The 20,294-nt window shown below is 41.6% G+C and overlaps 1 protein-coding gene across 3 annotated transcripts in view; it reads left to right on the top strand.

The window, feature by feature from the left end:
• The window catches only part of LOC141084104 (lamin-B3-like), an 88,401-nt gene that overhangs the window by 46,563 nt on the left and 21,544 nt on the right, over positions 1 to 20,294 (top strand). The window contains exons 8-11 of one of the 3 annotated variants that reach the window (XM_073568557.1): positions 275 to 382; positions 3,638 to 3,757; positions 6,230 to 6,325; positions 6,443 to 6,503. In XM_073568557.1, the coding sequence (XP_073424658.1) occupies positions 275 to 382; positions 3,638 to 3,757; positions 6,230 to 6,325; positions 6,443 to 6,481 (363 nt within the window). In that variant the 3' untranslated portion in view covers positions 6,482 to 6,503. Of the gene's footprint in view, positions 1 to 274; positions 383 to 3,623; positions 3,758 to 6,229; positions 6,326 to 6,442; positions 6,504 to 20,294 lie in introns of those variants that run through there. The other 2 variants (XM_073568556.1, XM_073568558.1) reach the window with 2 other exon arrangements.

Genomic DNA, 20,294 nt, shown 5'->3' with positions numbered 1-20,294 from the left:
GTTTCAGAGCAGTTGGAGACATCTCATTTGTGGACATCTGAATCTTTTTGCAAAATGTCATCTTCCTTTTTGTAAGGCCATTGGAGCTTACATTTGTATGTTTCTTTAATTTGATTTATTTGGAGCAAAGATCTCAAACCTTTGGTTCTCCAGCTGTTGCAAAACCCCAGCTGCAGACTATCAGGACTTGGTGTGTGTGTGTTGGGTTTTGGTATTGGATTGAGCATACAGTTGGATGCTTGCTGATTATTTTTATCATTTCTATTACATACAGGATCAACAGCTAAGTGGATGGACCATTAAACGACAACATGGAAGCCTGCCTGACGTTGGTTTTAAGCTTCCGGGACGGTTTATTCTGAAAGCTGGCCAACATGTGACGGTGACTAGCAGTCTTATAAGTTGAAAGCATAAGGTCCAGAAGAGTTGTCAATGCTGACTTTTGTAACACTTAATCTCTAAAGATTGTCATTAGTGCTAACGGCATCACATTAGAATTGACTTTTTTTGTTGTAGTTACTTTATTTGTTTAATCCCAAAATGAGATCGTAATTCATGCTAAATACTGCAATACTATAGTTGCATTATTTAGTATAATTCAGTCTCCCTTGAATGCTAGCCACAGGCTGGCTTTCATATGGATAACTATCATGACAGGCACTAAGGGCTTCAGCAGACCCTTGGCTGTTACCACAACTTATTTACAGGCCACAACTGCGTCGCAGGGAGGCCAATGAGTGCTTGAAACATGCGTTTTTAAATCACAGGTCCGCGCACTTTAAGGGAATCTGTCAGTAGGATCAATTCTCTGAAGCCATTATTTATATGGGAATATAGGTCATAGGAAGTTGCATAAAATTATACCTTTAATATTAGTGAACAGATGTCTTATTCAAGAGAAATCCACAATTTTCTTAAAATACAAATGAGCTGTTGAGATCTATGGGCCTGACAATGATCGTCATGAGGATCTGTCTCCAGAGCTTATTTTACATGAAAGGGGCATTGCCAATGGGAGACCGGGAGACCCATTGCTCTCTTATCACACACAGCTATGCAATGAGATCCGAACAAATGCAGGACAGCAGAGTGAACGCATTACATGAGAAGTGAACTTTATCTCTTTTCAAAAACACTTTCTGCATAACTTATGTTTTAACCATTTAATCCTCTGCTCTTTCTGGGATCTTCAGTCCAGTGTGCAATTTTATAGTGATTGACCGCTATGTCTGTATGCCCACTTGCACAGAGAAAGCTGTCAGTCACTGATAGGACCCCCCTACTGCACTAAAAATACCAGAAAGAGCAGAAATTAAGGGTAAACACAAGTTCTTTTCTCACAAAACCTATATATCAATCTGCTCACCTCCCTCTGCTCTAGAACATGGTACCTGTAGGTTACAGTATAAAGAAAAAAAATGCCAGCTCACCAATCTTCAGAAAGTGCACTGAACTCCGTCCTGATGAGATGCATTCATGTAAAATTTGAAAACCAATTGTTCCAGTTCTTCCATAAAAAAAATTTCCTTTTTATTTTGTCACAATCAGCTTCTTGGACAACATCAAGGAACACATGACGAGCTATGCATTTCAATAGCTGCAATCTTTATCAAACTTATTACACTATGAAAGCACCAGCATTAAAAAGGTCCTGTATCCAATCACGTGATTTAAGGTCCTGAACAAGAAACATACCACCTGCAATGTTTGTAATATCATTTAAATGTTCACCTATACAAGTTTTTAATTTTTTAATAAGGAGATTTATGAATTGTAACACCTGTTATGTTGTGTACAAAGTAGATTGCATTATCTGCAATAAGGCATATATTGGATGTACGTCCAGAAAATAAAAACTCGCATAGGTGAACATTTAAATGATATTACAAACAATGCAGGTGGCAACCGTAGTATATCCTCTGCAGCAAAACATGTTATAGATGTACACTCGAGATATCGTTTCATTCAGTCACTGGTCTGGAAAAAATTTAAAAAAAAAAAAACCTTTCATGGATGTGATATCAAAAGGCTCATACTCACCTGTGAGGCATACTGGATATTCAATCTTGGAACAAGGTTCCCTACTAGTCTGAATAGAAAAAATGAAATTGTTTCATTATTGATCTACATTAAAGTAATTTTTAAGTTGATTTAATGGATTTTGCATGTCATTCATAATTCATATTTGTGTTTTGATTTCATTTTTTTTTCTTTGATTGTGTTTCTTGTTCAGGACCTTAGATCATGTGATTGTTTTCTGACAGCTCATTGGTGACAGGTCCTTTTGAATGCTGGTACTTTCATAGTGTGATAGCTTTGATAAAGATCACAGCAGCGATCGAAACGCGTAGCTCATCCTCACATGTGCCTTGATTTCTAAGGCTATGTGCACACGCTGCGGATTGGTCTGCGGATTTTTTTTATCTGCGGAACCGCAGGTAAAATGACCTGCGGATTGGCCTGCGGGTTTCCCTGCGGTTTATCATCTCTACAATGGAGGAGATGGTAAACCGCAGCAGAATCCGCAGAAAAGAATTGACATGTCATTTCTTTCTGCGGATTCAAAACCGCAGCTTTTCCGCAGTTAAAAATCCGCAGCATGTGCACTGCACATTGTAAATCACACAGATTTACATGCTACTGTACACTGTCTGCAGAACTGCTGCCGTTCTGCTACGGCCAAAACCGCAGCAAAAACCGCAGTGTGTGCACATAGCCTAAGAAGCTGACCATGTTTTTATAGTGACAAAATAAAGGTGTTTTTATGGAAGAGCTGGAACAATTGGTCTTCAAATTTTACCTGTAGGTTAGACTTCATTTTCATGGTGACAGGTTCCCTTTAAGTGTTTACCAGTAGTGGTTGGCGCTTGACTCCACACGCTGCTGTTAGACATGCCCTGGTTGAATGTCACAGCCATTCTCTTCTAGCATCAGTTTGAGCTTGCATCCAAGACTGGAACCCAACGTATGACTAAACAGTGTGTCATATTTTTGGAAGTGGTTAATGATGAGAGAGATTGACTGGAGATAAATGTGGATTTACTAATAGACGTGGCAAAGCTGAATTTATTATGTAGGGATAACTTCTATGCGTTTAGTTAACGTGAATTTATGTACAATAGAAAATGATATAGTGCTACCATGTTAGCCAGGAAAATCAATTGTAGATACTTTTATGCCTAGAAATGCCAAAAGTAATCTAGGAGGGATACCTTTATTGGCTAACCAGAAGAATCATGTTTACAAGCATTTGGACTGAAGAAGGAACATCTATGCTCTGAAAGCTTCCAAACATAATTCTTCTGGTTAGACAATAAAGATATCCCTCCTAGATTACTTTTGGCATTTTTAGGCATAAAAGTTTTTACATCGTCTACTTTGAATTCTTTCGGGTTTCTGCAAAAAAAAAAAAAAATATTTCAGCATTGTCCAGAACAACCATTCATTTCACACTTTTTGCTTTAAAACTAACCATGGAGAAAATTGGAATTTGGGTGATTGCTTTGAGCAACACAAACCTAATTTGATACTGAAGTTTTCATGTGTAATGGACACTGTAGTATTGCAATTAATTGTATTTTAATGCAATGTTTGATGCCCTCATTTGTTACCATTAACTGCAGTAAGTTTCTGACAGATATGGGCAGCAGATGTCGGAGCTGTTCACAACCCTCCCTCAGATTTTGTGTGGAAAGCTCAGAAGTCCTGGGGAACTGTAGATGATGTGAAAGTGACACTATTGGATTCCACTGGTGAGGTGAGCTTCCTGACTAAAATATGTCACTATTGCCAGCTTCTTTTTCTAGTGCAAAGTAAAATTGCAGCAGCAATTCAAGCAGAAAGCTGGCACTCAATTCTTCAATAAAAACGATGTTTTATTAATGCAAAATATTTGATAAAACCAACAATAGTGAAATGGTGGCACCAGCTCAGATTAAGGGCCTTGTAGGTCAGAAACGTGTTGCGTTGAGCTTGTACGTGTTTCTCCTTTGCGATTTGTATTGTGTGGCGCTGTTTAACTTTTGTTTTTATCAAATCTTTTGCATTAAGTGAGCATTTGTTTTTATTGATGCAGTGAGTAGCGGCTTACTGCTTGGATTGCTACGGACAGTTCTCTTGGCATTCGTAGCTGTGCACTGGACAGGTGCGCTGACCGCTCCTTTTCTACTCCATTGTAAAGTAAAATTCTATTCCAGAGCTCTCTTTAGTGGCATGGGGTTGAATTTCTTAATACAACTCTCGCCAAGTTTATTATATCCAGAGAAGTCCATTTAAAAAGGTCGTGGAAAAGAAAAATGGAGACAAGTAGAGATTGGCGAAACCCGAACAGTAAAGTTCGCCATCCATACCGAACACCTACTGTTTGGGCACGAACTTCACCAGGAAGTCCGTGTTACTGTTTGGGTTCGGCTGCCGAACACCGGGTGTTTGTTCATGACAGCGAGGCAAACGCTGCTTCTGATCGGCGGTGAAATCTTACCTGCCGGTCAGAGAGCAGCTGTTCCCACCCTGTCAGAGTGTGAGCTTGCAGCTGTGATTAGAGGTATAAAGTTTACCTCCGGTCACTGGTCTCAGCTGATGGGACTACAGCTCCCATCATCCGACACCTGCTACCGCTAATAACAGCGAGAGCACGAGCGGCGGATGGGAGTATTCATCAGCCGCTCCTGCGCTGTAAATAAACCATTTTTTCAAAAGAAACCCGGTGTGGGTTCCCCTGTATTTTTGTTAACCAGCCAGGCCAAACTTACAGCTGGGGGCTGCAACCCTGTCAGCTTCAGCAAGGCTAGGTATCAAGAATATAGGGGTCCCGACGCTGTTTTTTTAATTATTTAAATTTTTTATTTTTTTAAATTGTGGGGTCCCCCCATTTTTTTTTATTTTTTTTATTTTTTTTTTTTGACAAGCAACCTTGCTAAAGCAGGCAGCTGGGGGGCTGGTATTCTCAGGCTGGTAGGGGGACATGGATATTGCCCCTGCCAGCCTAAAAATAGCAACCCGCTTTGCCTGGCTCTTCCCATTTGCCCTGGAGCGGTGGCAAGTTGGGTTGATGTCACAATATGACATTTTTTTTTTATTGTTGCTGTGTATCTGCGCGTGTTCCTGCCATTTTTTTTTTCTTCAGGAAGATGGTGTGGAGGGCAGGGGGACGGAGCAAGAGGGCCTGGGGATGGCGGCAGTATCGGGGTCTTCAGGGGGCATCATTTCTCTCTACTCTGACATGTCAATCATTGTAACAGCGTGCACTGTTTTGTTTCTTGATCCCCCGCTATTCGTAGAATAACGTCGATGACCGTAAAATCCGTCCCTGATCATGTTCTCCAGGGTCTCAGCTACCCCCCCGGTAACCGAGACCCCAGAGGTTTTCCAATTCTGGGGGCTTTACAGCCTCATTTTGATTGCTGTTTTAAAACGGCAAAGAGGGAAAAGCACCTTAGCGACTGCCGTTTTTAAAGCGTATCGGCAGCCGCTTATGGGTTAAAAACAAAATTAAACTTCTTCCTGCTCCATAACCGGCATAGAGGGGTGGCCGGCATATGGCAGTAACTGCACACCAACATCAGCTGCCAGACTCTGATTAGCAGGCAGCCTGTATAGCAATTGCAGTGCAGGGAGCTGGTGGTTTTCTGCATCGCAATACATTTCAGCTGAAGTGCATTTATTTATCTGAAAACTGCATTGGTGTCAGCAGGTCCCCTGACTCCACGGACCCAGTTGCACCGTCTGCGAGCGCGATCATTGCACACCTGGTCCACAGTAGCTCCACAATCGTCAGTCAGACATCTTTTGTCATACTTGCCTCTTTCATGAGTCCACTATGGCGCTTACACGATCAGGAGTCTTTCCTTAGCATAGTGTTTGTGTGTGTGTGTATAATCGATACAATGTTGGTGCCAATGTGCCCACCTGAGTGCTTTCAGAATGACCTATAAAACGCATTGAATTGCCAGCTGCTCTGCAGTGCTGACATTACACGGCAATGTTAGACTTGGTCCAGGCTTTCTTCAGTGATTACTCTGACCTTATATTTGTCGTATGCGTCCTGGTAAAGTTGTGCTTGGAAGGTTCTGTAGCCAATTTGCACGATATGAAGCTGTACCTGTATATAACAATGCCCCGTAATGTGCACATTACGTAAACCCTCTCCATCCGCCCCACAACAACGTTGAAAGCTAATATCGGAATGTTAGTGTAATTTCTCACATGTCCTTTATCTGATACTTGTTAGGAATGTGCTGAACGCACGCTCTTCAGAGTAAGGCGAGACGAAGGGGAAACAGACGAGGAATTTCTTGATGAGGAATTGCCTGAATTTCATCCTAAGGTACTAAAATACATTGATGGTGAAAAGCCAAGGCCTTGATAAGATTTAAAACAAAAAACTTAAATCATGTTTTTGTTTTTTTCCCTTCGTGTTTTCACATCTTTAACTGTGATCCAGCCCAAAAGAAAGAAAAAGAAATGCTGCTTAGTGTCATGATACAGCAGGCAGGTGTCTGCAGGTGAGGCCACTGGTGTGGATCAGCATGTGCATGCTGCCCCCAAGCCTTCAATATGCAGTTTATAGCCTAATGTAAACTTACTGAACGATTGTAGATTGTATATGCATGTGCAAGAAAGTATCACTAAAGAGGACTTTCACCAAATTTTTCATGTTGAACTAGCCGCACAATGTATTAGTGACTACATAAAATATATATGTATATATATTATCTCTCTCATACACATGCATGCACACTAGCTGAAGAGCCCAGCGTTGCCCGGGCATAGTAACTGTGGTGTATTTGTTAGAACAAATTATAGTGATTATATTGCACATGAATTGTTGTTGTATTTCATCTCCCCCTGTATATAGTTTATACCTGTATGTCTCCAGGTTCCCGCCCATCTGTGCCCATAGCAACCGATTATGACATTCTTTGCCATGGCAACCTTTATGACATCATCAACATGGCAACCTATTATGACATCATTGCAGCCATTGCAACCTATTATATCATCATCTTTGCTATGGCAACCATTCTGACATAACCGTCACCATTGCAACCATTCTGACATCCTCTTCCCCATGGCAACCTTTGACATCATCATTGCTATGGCAACCTATTATGACGACAGTCACCATGGCAGCGTGGCTTGACACACACACACACACACACACACACACACACACACACACATATATATATATATATATATATATATATATATATATATATATATATATATATATATATATATATATACAGTGCCTTGCGAAAGTATTCGGCCCCCTGGAACTTTTCAACCTTTTCCCACATATCATGCTTCAAACATAAAGATACCAAATGTAAATTTTTGGTGAAGAATCAATAAGTGGGACACAATTGTGAAGTTGAATGAAATTTATTGGTTATTTTACATTTTTGTGGAAATTCAAAAACTGAAAAGTGGGGCGTGCAATATTATTCGGCCCGTTTAACTTAATACTTTGTTGCGCCATCTTTTACTGCGATTACAGCTGCAAGTCTCTTGGGTATGTCTCTATCAGTTTTTTGCATTGAGAGGATGAAATTCTTGCCCATTCTTCCTTGGCAAACAGCTCGAGCTCAGTGAGGTTTGATGGGGATCGTTTGTGAACAGCAGTTTTCAGCTCTTTCCTCAGATTCTCGATTGGATTCAGGTCTGGACTTTGACTTGGCCATTCTAACACCTGGATATGTTTATTTGTGAACCATTCCATTGTAGATTTTGCTTTATGTTTGGGATCATTGTCTTGTTGAAGACAAATCTCCATCCCAGTCTCATGTCTTTTGCAGACTCCAACAGGTTTTCTTCAAGAATGGTCCTGTATTTGGCTCCATCCATCTTCCCATCAATTTTAACGATCTTCCCTGTCCCTGCTGAAGAAAAGCAGGCCCAAACCATGATGCTGCCACCACCATGTATGACAGTGGGGATGGTGTGTTCAGGCTGATGAGCTGTGTTGCCTTTACGCCAAACATATCATTTGGCATTGTTGACAAAAATTTCGATTTTGGTTTTATCTGACCAGAGCACCTTCTTCCACATGTTTGGTGTGTCTCCCAGGTGGCTTGTTGCAAACGTTAAAAGACACTTTTTATCGATATCTTTGAGAAATAGCTTTCTTCTTGCCACTCTTCCGTAAAGGCCAGATTTGTGCAGTGGACGACTGCTGTCCTATGGACAGACTGCCCCACCTCGGCTGTAGATCTCTGCAGTTCATCCAGAGTGATCATGGGCCTCTTGGCTGCATCTCTGATCAGTCTTCTCCTTGTTTGAGATGAAAGTTTAGAGGGATGGCCAGGTCTTGGTAGTTTTGCAGTGGTATGATACTCCTTCCATTTCAATATGATCACTTGCACACTGCTCCTTGGGATGTTTAACGTTTTGGAAATCATTTTGTATCCAAATCCGGCTTTAAACTTCTCCACAATAGTATCTCGGACCTGCCTGTTGGGTTCCTTGGTCTTCCTGATGCTCTCCGTGCTTCAAACAGAACCCTGCGACTATCACAGAGCAGGTGCATTTATACGGAGGCTTGATTACACACAGGTGGATTATATTTATCATCATTAGTCATTTAGGACAACATTGGATCATTCAGAGATCCACAATGAACTTCTGGAGTGAGTTTGCTGCACTGAAAGTAAAGGGGCCGAATAATATTGCACGTCCCACTTTTCAGTTTTTGAATTTCCACAAAAATGTAAAATAACCAATAAATTTCATTCAACTTCACAATTGTCCCACTTGTTGTTGATTCTTCACCAAAAATTTACATTTGGTATCTTTGTTTGAAGCATATGATGTGGGAAAAGGTTGAAAAGTTCCAGGGGGCCGAATACTTTCGCAAGGCACTGTATCTCTAATCTCCTCATATAAATATTTTATTATTTTTTTTTAATTTCGCTCCTCTGTTACAACGATATTTAGTTATATATATTATGCACCTAATGAGTTAACTTTTAAGCCCAAGTGGGTGTTATCAGTTTTCACTTGGGTCTTACACTTTTTCCCTGTTTTGATACTGACCAATCACAAGCTGACAGTAGCAGAGTGTTCTTTTTATTCTTTTGTGTGTCTGCATATGGTTGGTCAGCATCATACAGGGGGAAGAAGTGTATGTCAACATGAATAATTCGGTGAAAGGTCTTGAAGCATTGCATGGCAATACATTAATTTTTTTTATGCACTGTTTGTCTTTTGATATTTATTGATTTCAGAGGTTTTTTTTTTTTTTGTTCTCCTGATTAAATACTGGATTATCTTTTCCTTTATCGTTGCATTGTGCAGTTCCTTTATTATTCCTGCTAGAAATGTATGGATAAATTGAGTGGGGGATGTTGCTACGCAGTCAGAGAGCGGAGTTCTAAGAAAATATGCTCTAGATTTCTTGCTTTAACCCCTTCCAGACATGTACCATATATGTACAATGCTGCAGGAACTGCGTTACCGCAAGCCGCAGTAATGTATGGTGCCGCTCACGCTGAGCTCTGCTGCGATTGGTTGCAGGTGTTAGCTCTGTGTGGGAGCTGACGCCCTGCAACAACTCCCACCATCAGTGTTGGCACCAATCGCAGGCGTTTAACCCTTCTGCCGCTGTCAATACTGAAAGTGACCAAGTAGATTGCACAGGGAGTGGGCACAATGCAAGATGGCTGCGGGGTTCTTCAGGGAAGGTGGCTTGTCAGTGCATACTCAGAGCAGGAGCTGACATGCCTCCTTCCCAGCCTTTCAGACGCCACTCCGATGCTCTGCAGTACAGAAGCATTGCAGAGTATCAGATCAGCGATCTGTCACTGTACAGTGAAGTCCCATCCTTGGACAATGTAAAACAGTAAAAAAAATTAAAAAAAAAAAGTGAAAAATCTTTAAACAACAAAAAACAAAGAAATATGAATCCAATAAATTATGTAAAATAAAAAAAAAAAAAAAAAAAAAAGTAAATGGTATCACAGCATCCGGAATGAGCCGACCTATAAAACTATCACACTAGTTAACCCCTTCAGTGATCACTGTAAAAAAAAAGGGCAAAAAGCAATGCTTATCATGCCGCAAACAAAAAGTGCAATAAAACGCGATCATAAAGACGAATGTAAATAAAAATAGTGCAACTGAAAACGTCATCTTGTCCCGCAAAAGACCAGCCATCATATAGCTACGTCATCGGAAAAATAAAAGTTGTAGCTCTCAGAATAAAGTGATGCAAAAATGATGATTTTCTATGAAATAGTTTTTGTATAACATAGTTTTGAAGGCTGAAGGAAGACCTTATGTCCATCTAGTTCAGCCTATTTTTAGTGCAGCTGTTCTGCATTGTTGATCCTGGAGAAGGCAAAAAACCCACAGAGTAGAAGCCAATTTTCTCCATAGAGAAAAAAATTCCTTCCCCTAAGCTGGGTCAACCATCTACCTATAATATTATGTTATTCGTAACCTTCTATACTGTTACTCACAAGAAAAGCATCCATTCCTTTCTTAAATTCATTCAGTGAGTTGGCCATCACCACTTCCTCAGGAAGAGAATTCCAGAACCTCACTGCTCTTACCGTGAAGAACCCTCTTCTATGCTGGTGCAGAAATTGTCTTTCCTCCAAACGAAGAGAATGCCCCCTTGTTCTTGTCAGTCCTTGGTACAAACAGTTCATTGGAGAGATCTCTGTATTGCCCTCTGATATACTTGTGCATATATATTAGGTCTCCCCTAAGTCTTCTCTTTTCTAGAGTAAATAGACCTAATTTTGATAACCTTTCTGGGTATTGTAGTGAACCAACTCCATTTATCATTTTAGTAGCCCGCCTTTGAACCCTTTCAAGTTCAGTAATGTCTTTGAGTACTGGCATCCAAAATTGCACACAATACTCCCAAGTGTGGTCTGACGAGTGATTTGTACAGAGGGAGAATTATGTTTTCATCTCATGTCCCCAAACCTCTTCTAATGCATCCCATGACCCTATTTGCTTTGGTGGCAGCTGCCTGACACTGGGCACTCCAATTTAGCTTCTTATTGACTAAGATGCCTAAGTCTTTTTCCATGTCTGATTTCCCCAGCAGTTTCCCATTTAGTAAGTAATTGTAGCATCTGTTTCTCCTTCCCATGTGCATAACCTTACACTTATCTGTGTTAAACCTCATTTGCCATTTTTCAGCCCAATTCTCCAATTTACTCAAATCTGTCTGTAGTTGCAAACTGTCCTCCTTTGTGTCAACTACCTTACATAGTTTTGTATCATCTGCAAATACTGATATTTTACTGTGTAAGCCATCCACTAGATCATTAATAAATATATTAAATAGTAGGGGGCCCAATCTGTGTATGCACCATTAATAACCACTCTTTGTTTTCTATCACTAAGCCAGCTACCTACCCATCTACACACATTTTCCCCAAGCCCAAGCTTTCTCATCTTACTTACCAATCTTTTATGTGGGAGAGTGTCAAATGCTTTAGAGAAGTCGAGATAAATGACATCCAATGATTCTCCTTGGTCCATTTGAGAGCTTACATCCTCATAGAAGGTGATCAGGTTAGTTTGACAGGAGCGATCCTTCATAAATCCATGTTGATATGGAGTTGAACATTTATTAACATTGAGATATTCCATAATGGTATCCCTTAGAAACCCTTCAAAAATTTTACCCACAACAGATGTTAAGCTTACCGGCATATAGTTTCCAGATTCCCTTTTACACCCCTTTTTGAATATTGGTACCACATTTGCTTGCCGCCAATCAAAAGGAACAGACCCTGTTTCTATAGAGTCTTTAAATATAAGGAATAGAGGCCTGTCTATCACATTACTTAACGTGTAAAAGCACCAAAACACAAAAAAGATATAACTGTGATATCGCTGTAATCGTACTGACCCGAAGAATAAAGCTGCCTTACCAATTTTACCACACGCGGAACGGTATTTTTAAAAAAAAAACAAAAAAAAAAAACACGCAATTCCTGACTTGCTGGTTTTTGTTTGCTTTCTATTCAGATTTTTGGGAGGTAGAACAGTCAAAATGTCATGTGCCTGAAAATGGTACCAATAAAAACATCAACTCGTCCCGCAAACATCAAGCCCTCACATGACTCCTGGCTGAAATATGGGAAAAATTATAGCTGTCTAAATATGGTGATACAAAAACTAGTTGTTGCAATAAAAAGTGTCTTTTAGTGTGTGTCCGCAACTAAACCTAAAAACCCAATATAAATCTGGTCTCTCTGGAATTGCACCGACCCAAAGAATAAAGTTGTTGTATCGCTTATACCGCACAAGGAACGGCGTAAAAAATAAATAAAACCAATTCTTCACATGATGTTTTTTATTTTTATTTTTTTTTTTTTTAAATTATGCCTCCCAAAGATTGCAGTAAGGCTCGGCGCACATTTATCCTGCACTTTATGCTGTGCTCTTACACCAGGGTTTCCGTGTAAATCTCTGAAATACGTGATTCAGACGGAACCCCCGAAGGAAGATTCCCTATAATGAGGCACCTGTCTTTGTGTCTTATCTTTTAGGAGAATATAAAAGTGCGGTCTGCCACAGTTTTGTGCACTTCTGAAATGAAGACTACGCTGAATAGAGGTCAGAGTCCAGAGTAACTCTTCTGCCTCATTATATTGATCCCTCTGGGGTTTTATCTGAATTGTGTCACTCAGAAATTTGGATGGAAATCCCATAGTAAATGCTCAGCATAGAGCGCTGGATAAATGTGATCATAAATGTTTTATGTAAAATGTTCCTAACAAAAGCTTCAACTCAATCTATAAAAAAAGCAAGTCCCCACTCGGATCCCTCATATGTTAACGGAAATATAGGGGCTTCCACGTTACCGGTAGCACAAAGGCTGTGGGAAACCAAAATGGCCCCTCTTCCCTTAAAAGAAATTCAGCAAATTCTGCGCTCCCAAATCTAAACGCCCCCCTCCATTCTCAGCCCCACAATGTGCCTAAACCACATTTAGCGCCCATGTGTTTTGGCATTTCTGTAGTGATGAAAGCCTGCCTAATTTACAGAAGTATGAGCTCTGCCTAATGTACTGGTGACTGCAATGTACTTGTCATTACAACGGCAGATTGCAATTTTCACTCGGCAGCATCCACTACTGGTTGGAGTCAAAATCGTCACTACATCTGTAGATATAGTCCCAAAGGATTATAAGTTCCAAAATGTGGTCACTTGAAGGGGTGGGGATTCTGCTTTTCTAGCACGTAGGGACTTTTATATGGAGTTCGCAAACTAGTCTAGGAAAATTTGCTCTCCAAGAGGCAAATAGTGCTCGGTCCCTCCCAAGTCTGGCCGTATGGCTAAGCATGTTGTGTTTTTTTTTTTTTTTTTCTTTCCACATTCCATTAATTCCTGTGAAGCACTTGAAGGGTAATGTGGTTTTGAGCATCTTGGAGGGTGCAGTTTTTAGAATGGTGTCACTTTTGGTATTTTCTGTCCTATAAGTCCCTCAGTCACTTCAAATGTAAGGTGGTCCCTAGAAAAAAAATGATTTTGCAAATTTTGTAGTAAAAATGAGATCACACTGGTCAACTTTTAACTTCCTAACAAAAAAAAGTTATGACCTCATAAAGTGAGTGGTCAGAATTGAAAAAATTGGCCTGCCTGGTCAGTAAGGTTAAAATGGGCTTGGGGGTTAAGGATAAGTTATATATACAGTTGTGCTCAAAAGTTTACATAACCCGGCAGAATTTTTGCTTTCTTGGCCTTTTTGCAGAGAATATGAATAACACCAAAACTTTTTCTCCACTCATGGTCAGTAGTTGGGTGAAGCCATTTATTGTCAAATTACTGTGTTTGTCTCTTTAAATCATAATGACAACCCAAAACATCCAGATGACCCTGATCAAAAGTTTTCAACATGACTTGCGTTTGCTTGTTAAAAAAACAGACGTTTGTCAAGTTTTGACTAATTTTCAAACCTCTTAATTTTTGTTCCCTTAAGGCAAGTTTCACACATCCAGATAGTTCCGGTACCGGTAAACACTGTATCGGAGCTGTCCGTGTGGACACGTGGCAACCGTGTGCTGAATGTGAATCGCATCAGGACCACACGGACGGCCCCCGGAATTAGCGCTACAGTAAGCGCTGTTCCCGGCGGCTGGTGCTGACCGCGGCTGTCATTCTGCTCTCCTGCTCTGCTGGCAACAGCGAGCAGGAGAGCAGAATGAATGAAAGCTTGGTGTGGGGTCCCCCTCAGTTTGAGCCAACCAGACTAAACTTACAGCTGGGGGCTGCAGCCGTCAGCTTCATCAAGGTTGGTTCTCAAGAATAGAAGGGTCCCCACGCATTACCTGTCCGGTGCTCAGTCACTTCCCACGGCGTAAATCCATCTCGGGGGTTAATACGTTTACAGGCGGAGCGCTGCTAACACAGCCGCTCCCGACTGTAAACGACTGGGGAATGATTGGAAGCATAGCGCAGACTCTGATGAGCGGTGACGTCATCGCTAGTTACTGAGCATGTGCCGGCTGCTTCCATTCATTCTACAGTCGTATACAGTCGGGAGGAGCTGGGTTAGCAGCGCTCTGCCTGTAAACGTATTAACCCCCGAGATGGATTTACGCCGTGGGACGTGACTGAGCGCTGGACAGGTAATGTATATTGTTTGCTTTATTATTTTCACCTTTTTTTTTTTTTTTTTTTTTTTTTTTACAGGAGATCGAGGGAGTTGCAAAGGAATTAGCAGAGAAATAAAAACTTTAAAAATATGTTTACGTCTTTCATTAAAATACTTTATTATTATTGTGTGTATGTTTAACCCTTTATATACTATAGGATTAGTAATGGATAGGTGTCTTCTTGACACCCTCTCAATTACTAATCCGGGCTTAATGTCACCTTACAATAGAAAGGTGGCATTAACCCCTTATTACCCCACTTGCCACCATTACAGGGCAAGTGGGAAGAATCTGTCAAAGCTCCAGAATAGGCACATCTAATAGATGCGCCTTTTCTGGGCAGCTGGGGGCTACTGTTTTTAGGCTGTGGAGCGGCCAAGATCAATGGCCCCTTACTAGCCTGAGAATATCAGCCCTCAGCTATCAGCTTTAGTCAGGTTGTTTGTCAAAAATAGGGGGACCCCTTGCCGTTTTTTGTTTTTTTTTTTTAACTATTTAAATAATTAAAAAAACAGCTTGGAGACCCCTCTATTCTTGAGAACCAACCTTGATGAAGCTGACAGCTGAGGACTGCAGCCCCCAGCTGTAAGTTTCGTCTGGTTGGTTCACAAACAGGGGGACCCCACGTCGGGTTTTAATTCATTCTCTCCTGCTCGCTGTTGCCGGCAGAGCAGGAGAGAAGAATGACAGCCGTGGTCAGCACCAGCCGCTGGGAACCGCCCTTACAGTAGCGCTTCTTCCCGGCGGCCGTCCGTGAGCACGGAGGACAGTATGAACTGTTATTCGTATGCAGCACATGTTGCGGGCAGTGTGTCCGTGTTAAAACAGACGTGCCTCCGTGTTTTGCACACGGTCCGTGAAAACACGATGACATATGCATAGACCCATTCATTTGAATGGGTCTACGTGTGTCAATGTCTCCGGTGCGTGAGAAAACTGTCACTACACGTACCGGAGCCACTGACGTGTGAAAGAAGCCTAAATCAGAGTTGTCACATATAAAATGGTTAATAAATAAGATTTCCCACTTTACATCAGCACAATTTTTGAAGCATAATTTTTACTCTGTTAGGAAGGGTTAAAAGTTGACCAGCGATTTCTCATTTGTACAACAAAATTTACAATTGTTTTTTTTTTTTTTTTTTGTGGACCACTTGAAGTCTATATGATAGAAAATACCCAAAAGTGACGACATTCTAAAATCTGCACCTCTCAAGGTGCTCAAAACCCACATTCAAGATGTTTAACCCTTCAGGTGCTTCACTGGAATTAATGGCACATGGAAGGAAAAAATAAACTAACTTTTTTTCACGCACTTTACTGTAGACCCCAAATTTTTTCTGCAAGGGAAACCGGAGAAAATGGACCACAAAACATGTGCAATTTCTCTTGAGCATGCCAATGCCCCATATGTGGGGGAAAACCACTGTTTGGGCACATGGCAAAGCTCTGAAGGGAAGAAGCGTCATTTGACTTTTTGAATGTGAAATTGGCGTCTGCTAACTATTCCAGCAATGTTGTGTGTGGAGAGCCCCAGATGTGCCTAAACAGTGAAAACTGATCAAAAAGACATAATTTTGGAAACTAGACCCCTCAGGGAACTTATCTAGAGGTGTATTGAGCACCTTGAACTCCTACATCGGTGTTCCCCTAACTTCAGTCAAGAGCCACCAACATGTCATGTTTTCAGGATTTCATTAGTATTGCCCAGGTGATGGAATTAATGCCTGTGCAGGTAATGCAATTATCACCTGGGCCATTCTAAGGAAATCTTGAGGACTGGATTTGGGGAACACTGTCCTACTTCATAAACTTTACAGAAGTATAAAGCATAGAGCTGTGAAAATAAAAAAAAAAAATCTAATTTTTCCCACAAAAATGTTGATTCCCAGGACGTCCCTCATGACAGCAAGACAGGAGGTAGTCCTACTCTTCCTTTAGAGACCGGAAACACAAAAGCAACTCCTCCTCACCCTCTGTTTTTTCTGTCCCTACCAGGACAGGGCACAGAGAAAGGAGGCACAGCAGCGCAAATCTTTATCTGGGAGCACAGGGATCGGAGGGGATTTGATCTTTTCCCTTCCCTCTGTCAAGAGGCTCCAGACTGATGACTCACTGGGCAGGGGGTCCCTGAGCTAGTCTGTAGAGCGGGATGTAGCTCCTGACTTTGCCGCTTCCCTCTGTGGAGGACTCTCTGTGCCATGCTGCAACTGCTGGATGAACTTCCAGGTCGCACGCACAGGCGCGAGTTCCAGCGTGGAACGCACTTCCGGTCCGGGACGCCTTTTGATGACATGGGTTGGTTCCAGTGTGGAATGCATATCTGGTTTAGAGGGATACCACCTGTTGGGATGGCGCAGTGTGCATTTCACTGTGGAACACAAGGAAACGCTGTGGGGGACATCTGAAGTCTACCTGGACAAGGCAAAACCCTATAAAAGAGTGCTGTCAGAGGGTGTGAGTGTGAACAATGGATACTAATCCTTCTCGCTCAGAGGCACCCGCCGAACAGTCCATGGGCAGTGTAAGTAATCCCCATAGTGGCCATGGTCCATTTCCATGAGGGTGAAACCTCATATTTAAGAGAGCACCGTTCTCCTATCTTTTAAATTAGAACAGAGGGACTCCCTTAGTATCAGGATAATTTTCACGGGAAAAAACTCAAGAGATGTCTGATGTGCAACGCTAAACTACCAGTCATGTAAAAAGCAGTTATGCGCTGAATGCATTGCAAAATTCTTCAAGGTCGAACAGTCATTACTTTTAATAGACATGTGGTCCATGATTAGGGAAGAGGTCCAGAGTATTGTCGCTAATCTTATGCCATCACAGCCAGCTCAGAGTACTTCCTGTCACAAGAGAGCCAGATGGGAGATTGAAGAGTTTTTCAGAGGAGGCATACGCATATTATTCGGATCAGGACATTGAATGAGAGGAAGAAGGTATTACCCAGATTTTTTTTTTTTTTTTTTTCTCATCCGAGAATATGGATGATCTTTTAAGAGCTGTACTGGGTACTATGACGATCGAGGAGGCTCAGGTGCGACACCTGATGCAAAACAAGATGTTTGGGCTGAGAACACAGAGAAATAAAGTGTTTCCGGTCAACAAAAATATAAGAGCAATGATCCTAGAGTAATGGGAAGATCCAGAAATGACTGGTCATTCCCAGGTGTTTTAAAGCTAGTCTTCCCTTTGATCCAGAGGAAGTCCAGATTTGGGAGGATATCCCAAAGTTTGACCTTCTCGTCGCAAAGAAGACCTCAATAACCTTTGAGGATTCTTCCTGCCATCATGACGCCATGGACAGAAAGGCAGAGGGATTACTAAAAAGTTTGGAATCTTCGGCAATCATCATTAAAGCTAACATTGCCACCACCACGGTAGCCAGGTTCATGTGCATCTGGATTGATGAGCTAACAACCCAGTTAAAATTCAACACCACCCAGAGAGGTTGTTATATTTCCCTCCTATGTAAACTATGGCGAGACAATTTATGGCGGATGTCTTAGCTGATTCTGTAAAGTTTGCAGCCAGGAGTAACTGGTTATCTGACTCCGCACGATGGGCCATCTGGCTTAAAACGTGGTTAGGGGGCAACCATTCAAAAAACAACCTCCAATCTAGCCCATTCTTAGGCACACATGTCTTCTGTCCAGTTTTAGTTGACCTTCTAGAAAGGGCCTCTGACGACAAGAAAGAGTTCCCCAAAGAAAAATAAAAGTACCATTCCTTTCGTAGACCTGTCAGTCCCTCAAGCAGGAGTACAGGTGGAAGGGGAAGACCGTGTATGTACCCTACCTTCCTTAGGGTAACCACCTTGAACAGTTTTTTCCATCTCATAGGGGAGACTGACACCTTAGAAGTGGGAGGGAGACTTCATTATTTTTTTTCTGAAAGGATGGCAGGCCATTACAGACAACCGTGGATTCTGCAAACTATAGGGGGGGAAGGGTACAGAATAGACTTTTCCCATCTTAAACCCCTCTGAACAGTATGGTGTCACCAGACCCTAATCCCTCTCTGCCTCAGAAGGTCCCTGACATCTTCCCCAGAAAGTTTTTAAGTTCAGGGGCATTCCTCCCTTTTCTCCTTTAAAAAAAAAACAAAAAAAAAACCTTTGGGCAAATACCTGACCTTTATAAATCTGAAACCCCTAAATCAATGGGTTGGGTATAAAAAATCAAGATGGAGACAGTAAGATCAAGCATTTTGTTAATAAGGAGGGATTATAAGACAGCAAATGAGATAAAATATAACTTTTAATATACCAATTAAAACAATACCAAAAATAATGTCACCCACAAGTGAATTTGTTAAAATGCAGAATGAATGGGTGATCCTCAGAGGAATTTTGAAAACACCCAATAGCATAGCATTAGGGATATAGAATGTAGCTGTTAGAACAGACAACAACCTATATGATGGATACAGCATGAAAAATAGCACAGTACTATAACCAATCGCACATGTATACACATGTATAATATTTGAGACCAGACCAAGGGTTCATAGCCCCAAATAACGAGATTTCAAAGTAGGAACGAGATTTCAAAAAAAGGAACAATCTCACCAGTTAATGCAGACGGTCAGGAGTCATCAGGGATACTCTGTATGCCTACAGGAAGGTAGCGACGGGAAGGCAATACCCTGTCAATTCCCTTACATGCTAACCATTAAACTGATCCCCAGACTCCTGCCCTTAGCAGACAGCAGATAGTATAGAGAGCGGGAGGATGTATTTCTCTTAGCTATGGCACTTTAAACAAGTTAGTCCCCTGAAGAGTTACTTGGATGAAACGCGTTGGGACGCTCCTTATAGGGAAAGTGCAGGGCATGTGCAATATAGGGCTAGTTGTGGACTGCCCTTGTAAGGGCAGGAGTCTGGGGATCAGTTTAATGGTTAGCATGTAAGGGAATTGACAGGGTATTGCCTTCCCGTCGCTACCTTCCTGTAGGCATACAGAGTATCCCTGATGACTCCTGACCGTCTGCATTAACTGGTGAGATTGTTCCTTTTTTTGAAATCTCGTTCCTACTTTGAAATCTCGTTATTTGGGGCTATGAACCCTTGGTCTGGTCTCAAATATTATACATGTGTATACATGTGCGATTGGTTATAGTACTGTGCTATTTTTCATGCTGTATCCATCATATAGGTTGTTGTCTGTTCTAACAGCTACATTCTATATCCCTAATGCTATGCTTTTGGGTGTTTTCAAAATTCCTCTGAGGATCACCCATTCATTCTGCATTTTAACAAATTCACTTGTGGGTGACATTATTTTTGGTATTGTTTTAATTGGTATATTAAAAGTTATATTTCTCCTTCGTCTCATTGGGGGACACAGAGACTGTGGGTGTGTGCTTCTGCCGTCTGGAGGCCGACACTAAGTGTACAAAAAAAGAGTTAGCTCCTCCTCCGCCGCATACACCCTCGCCCCTAGGCCGGGCGTAACTCAGTTTTTGCTTAGTGTCTGATGGAGGCACACGCAGTCTGGAGTTCCAGACTAGATTTTTTTTTTTTTCCTCCCTTTTTTCTATGAAGATAAGATAGGGGCGATGGATCCTATAGAGAGGATCCGATCTCCCCAAATCACCAACGGGCGACCACGTGTGAGTAACCCTCCACGTGTCCTCTCCCGCACCGAGGGACACATCTGGGACTTT

The sequence above is a fragment of the Dendrobates tinctorius genome, unplaced genomic scaffold (genome assembly GCF_039654945.1).
Source record: "Dendrobates tinctorius isolate UK_male_01 unplaced genomic scaffold, ASM3965494v1 ptg000022l, whole genome shotgun sequence".
Classification (NCBI taxonomy): Eukaryota; Metazoa; Chordata; class Amphibia; order Anura; family Dendrobatidae; genus Dendrobates; species Dendrobates tinctorius.
Note: the sequence above shows the minus strand (reverse complement) of the source record. Positions and strands in the feature narration are given on the sequence as shown.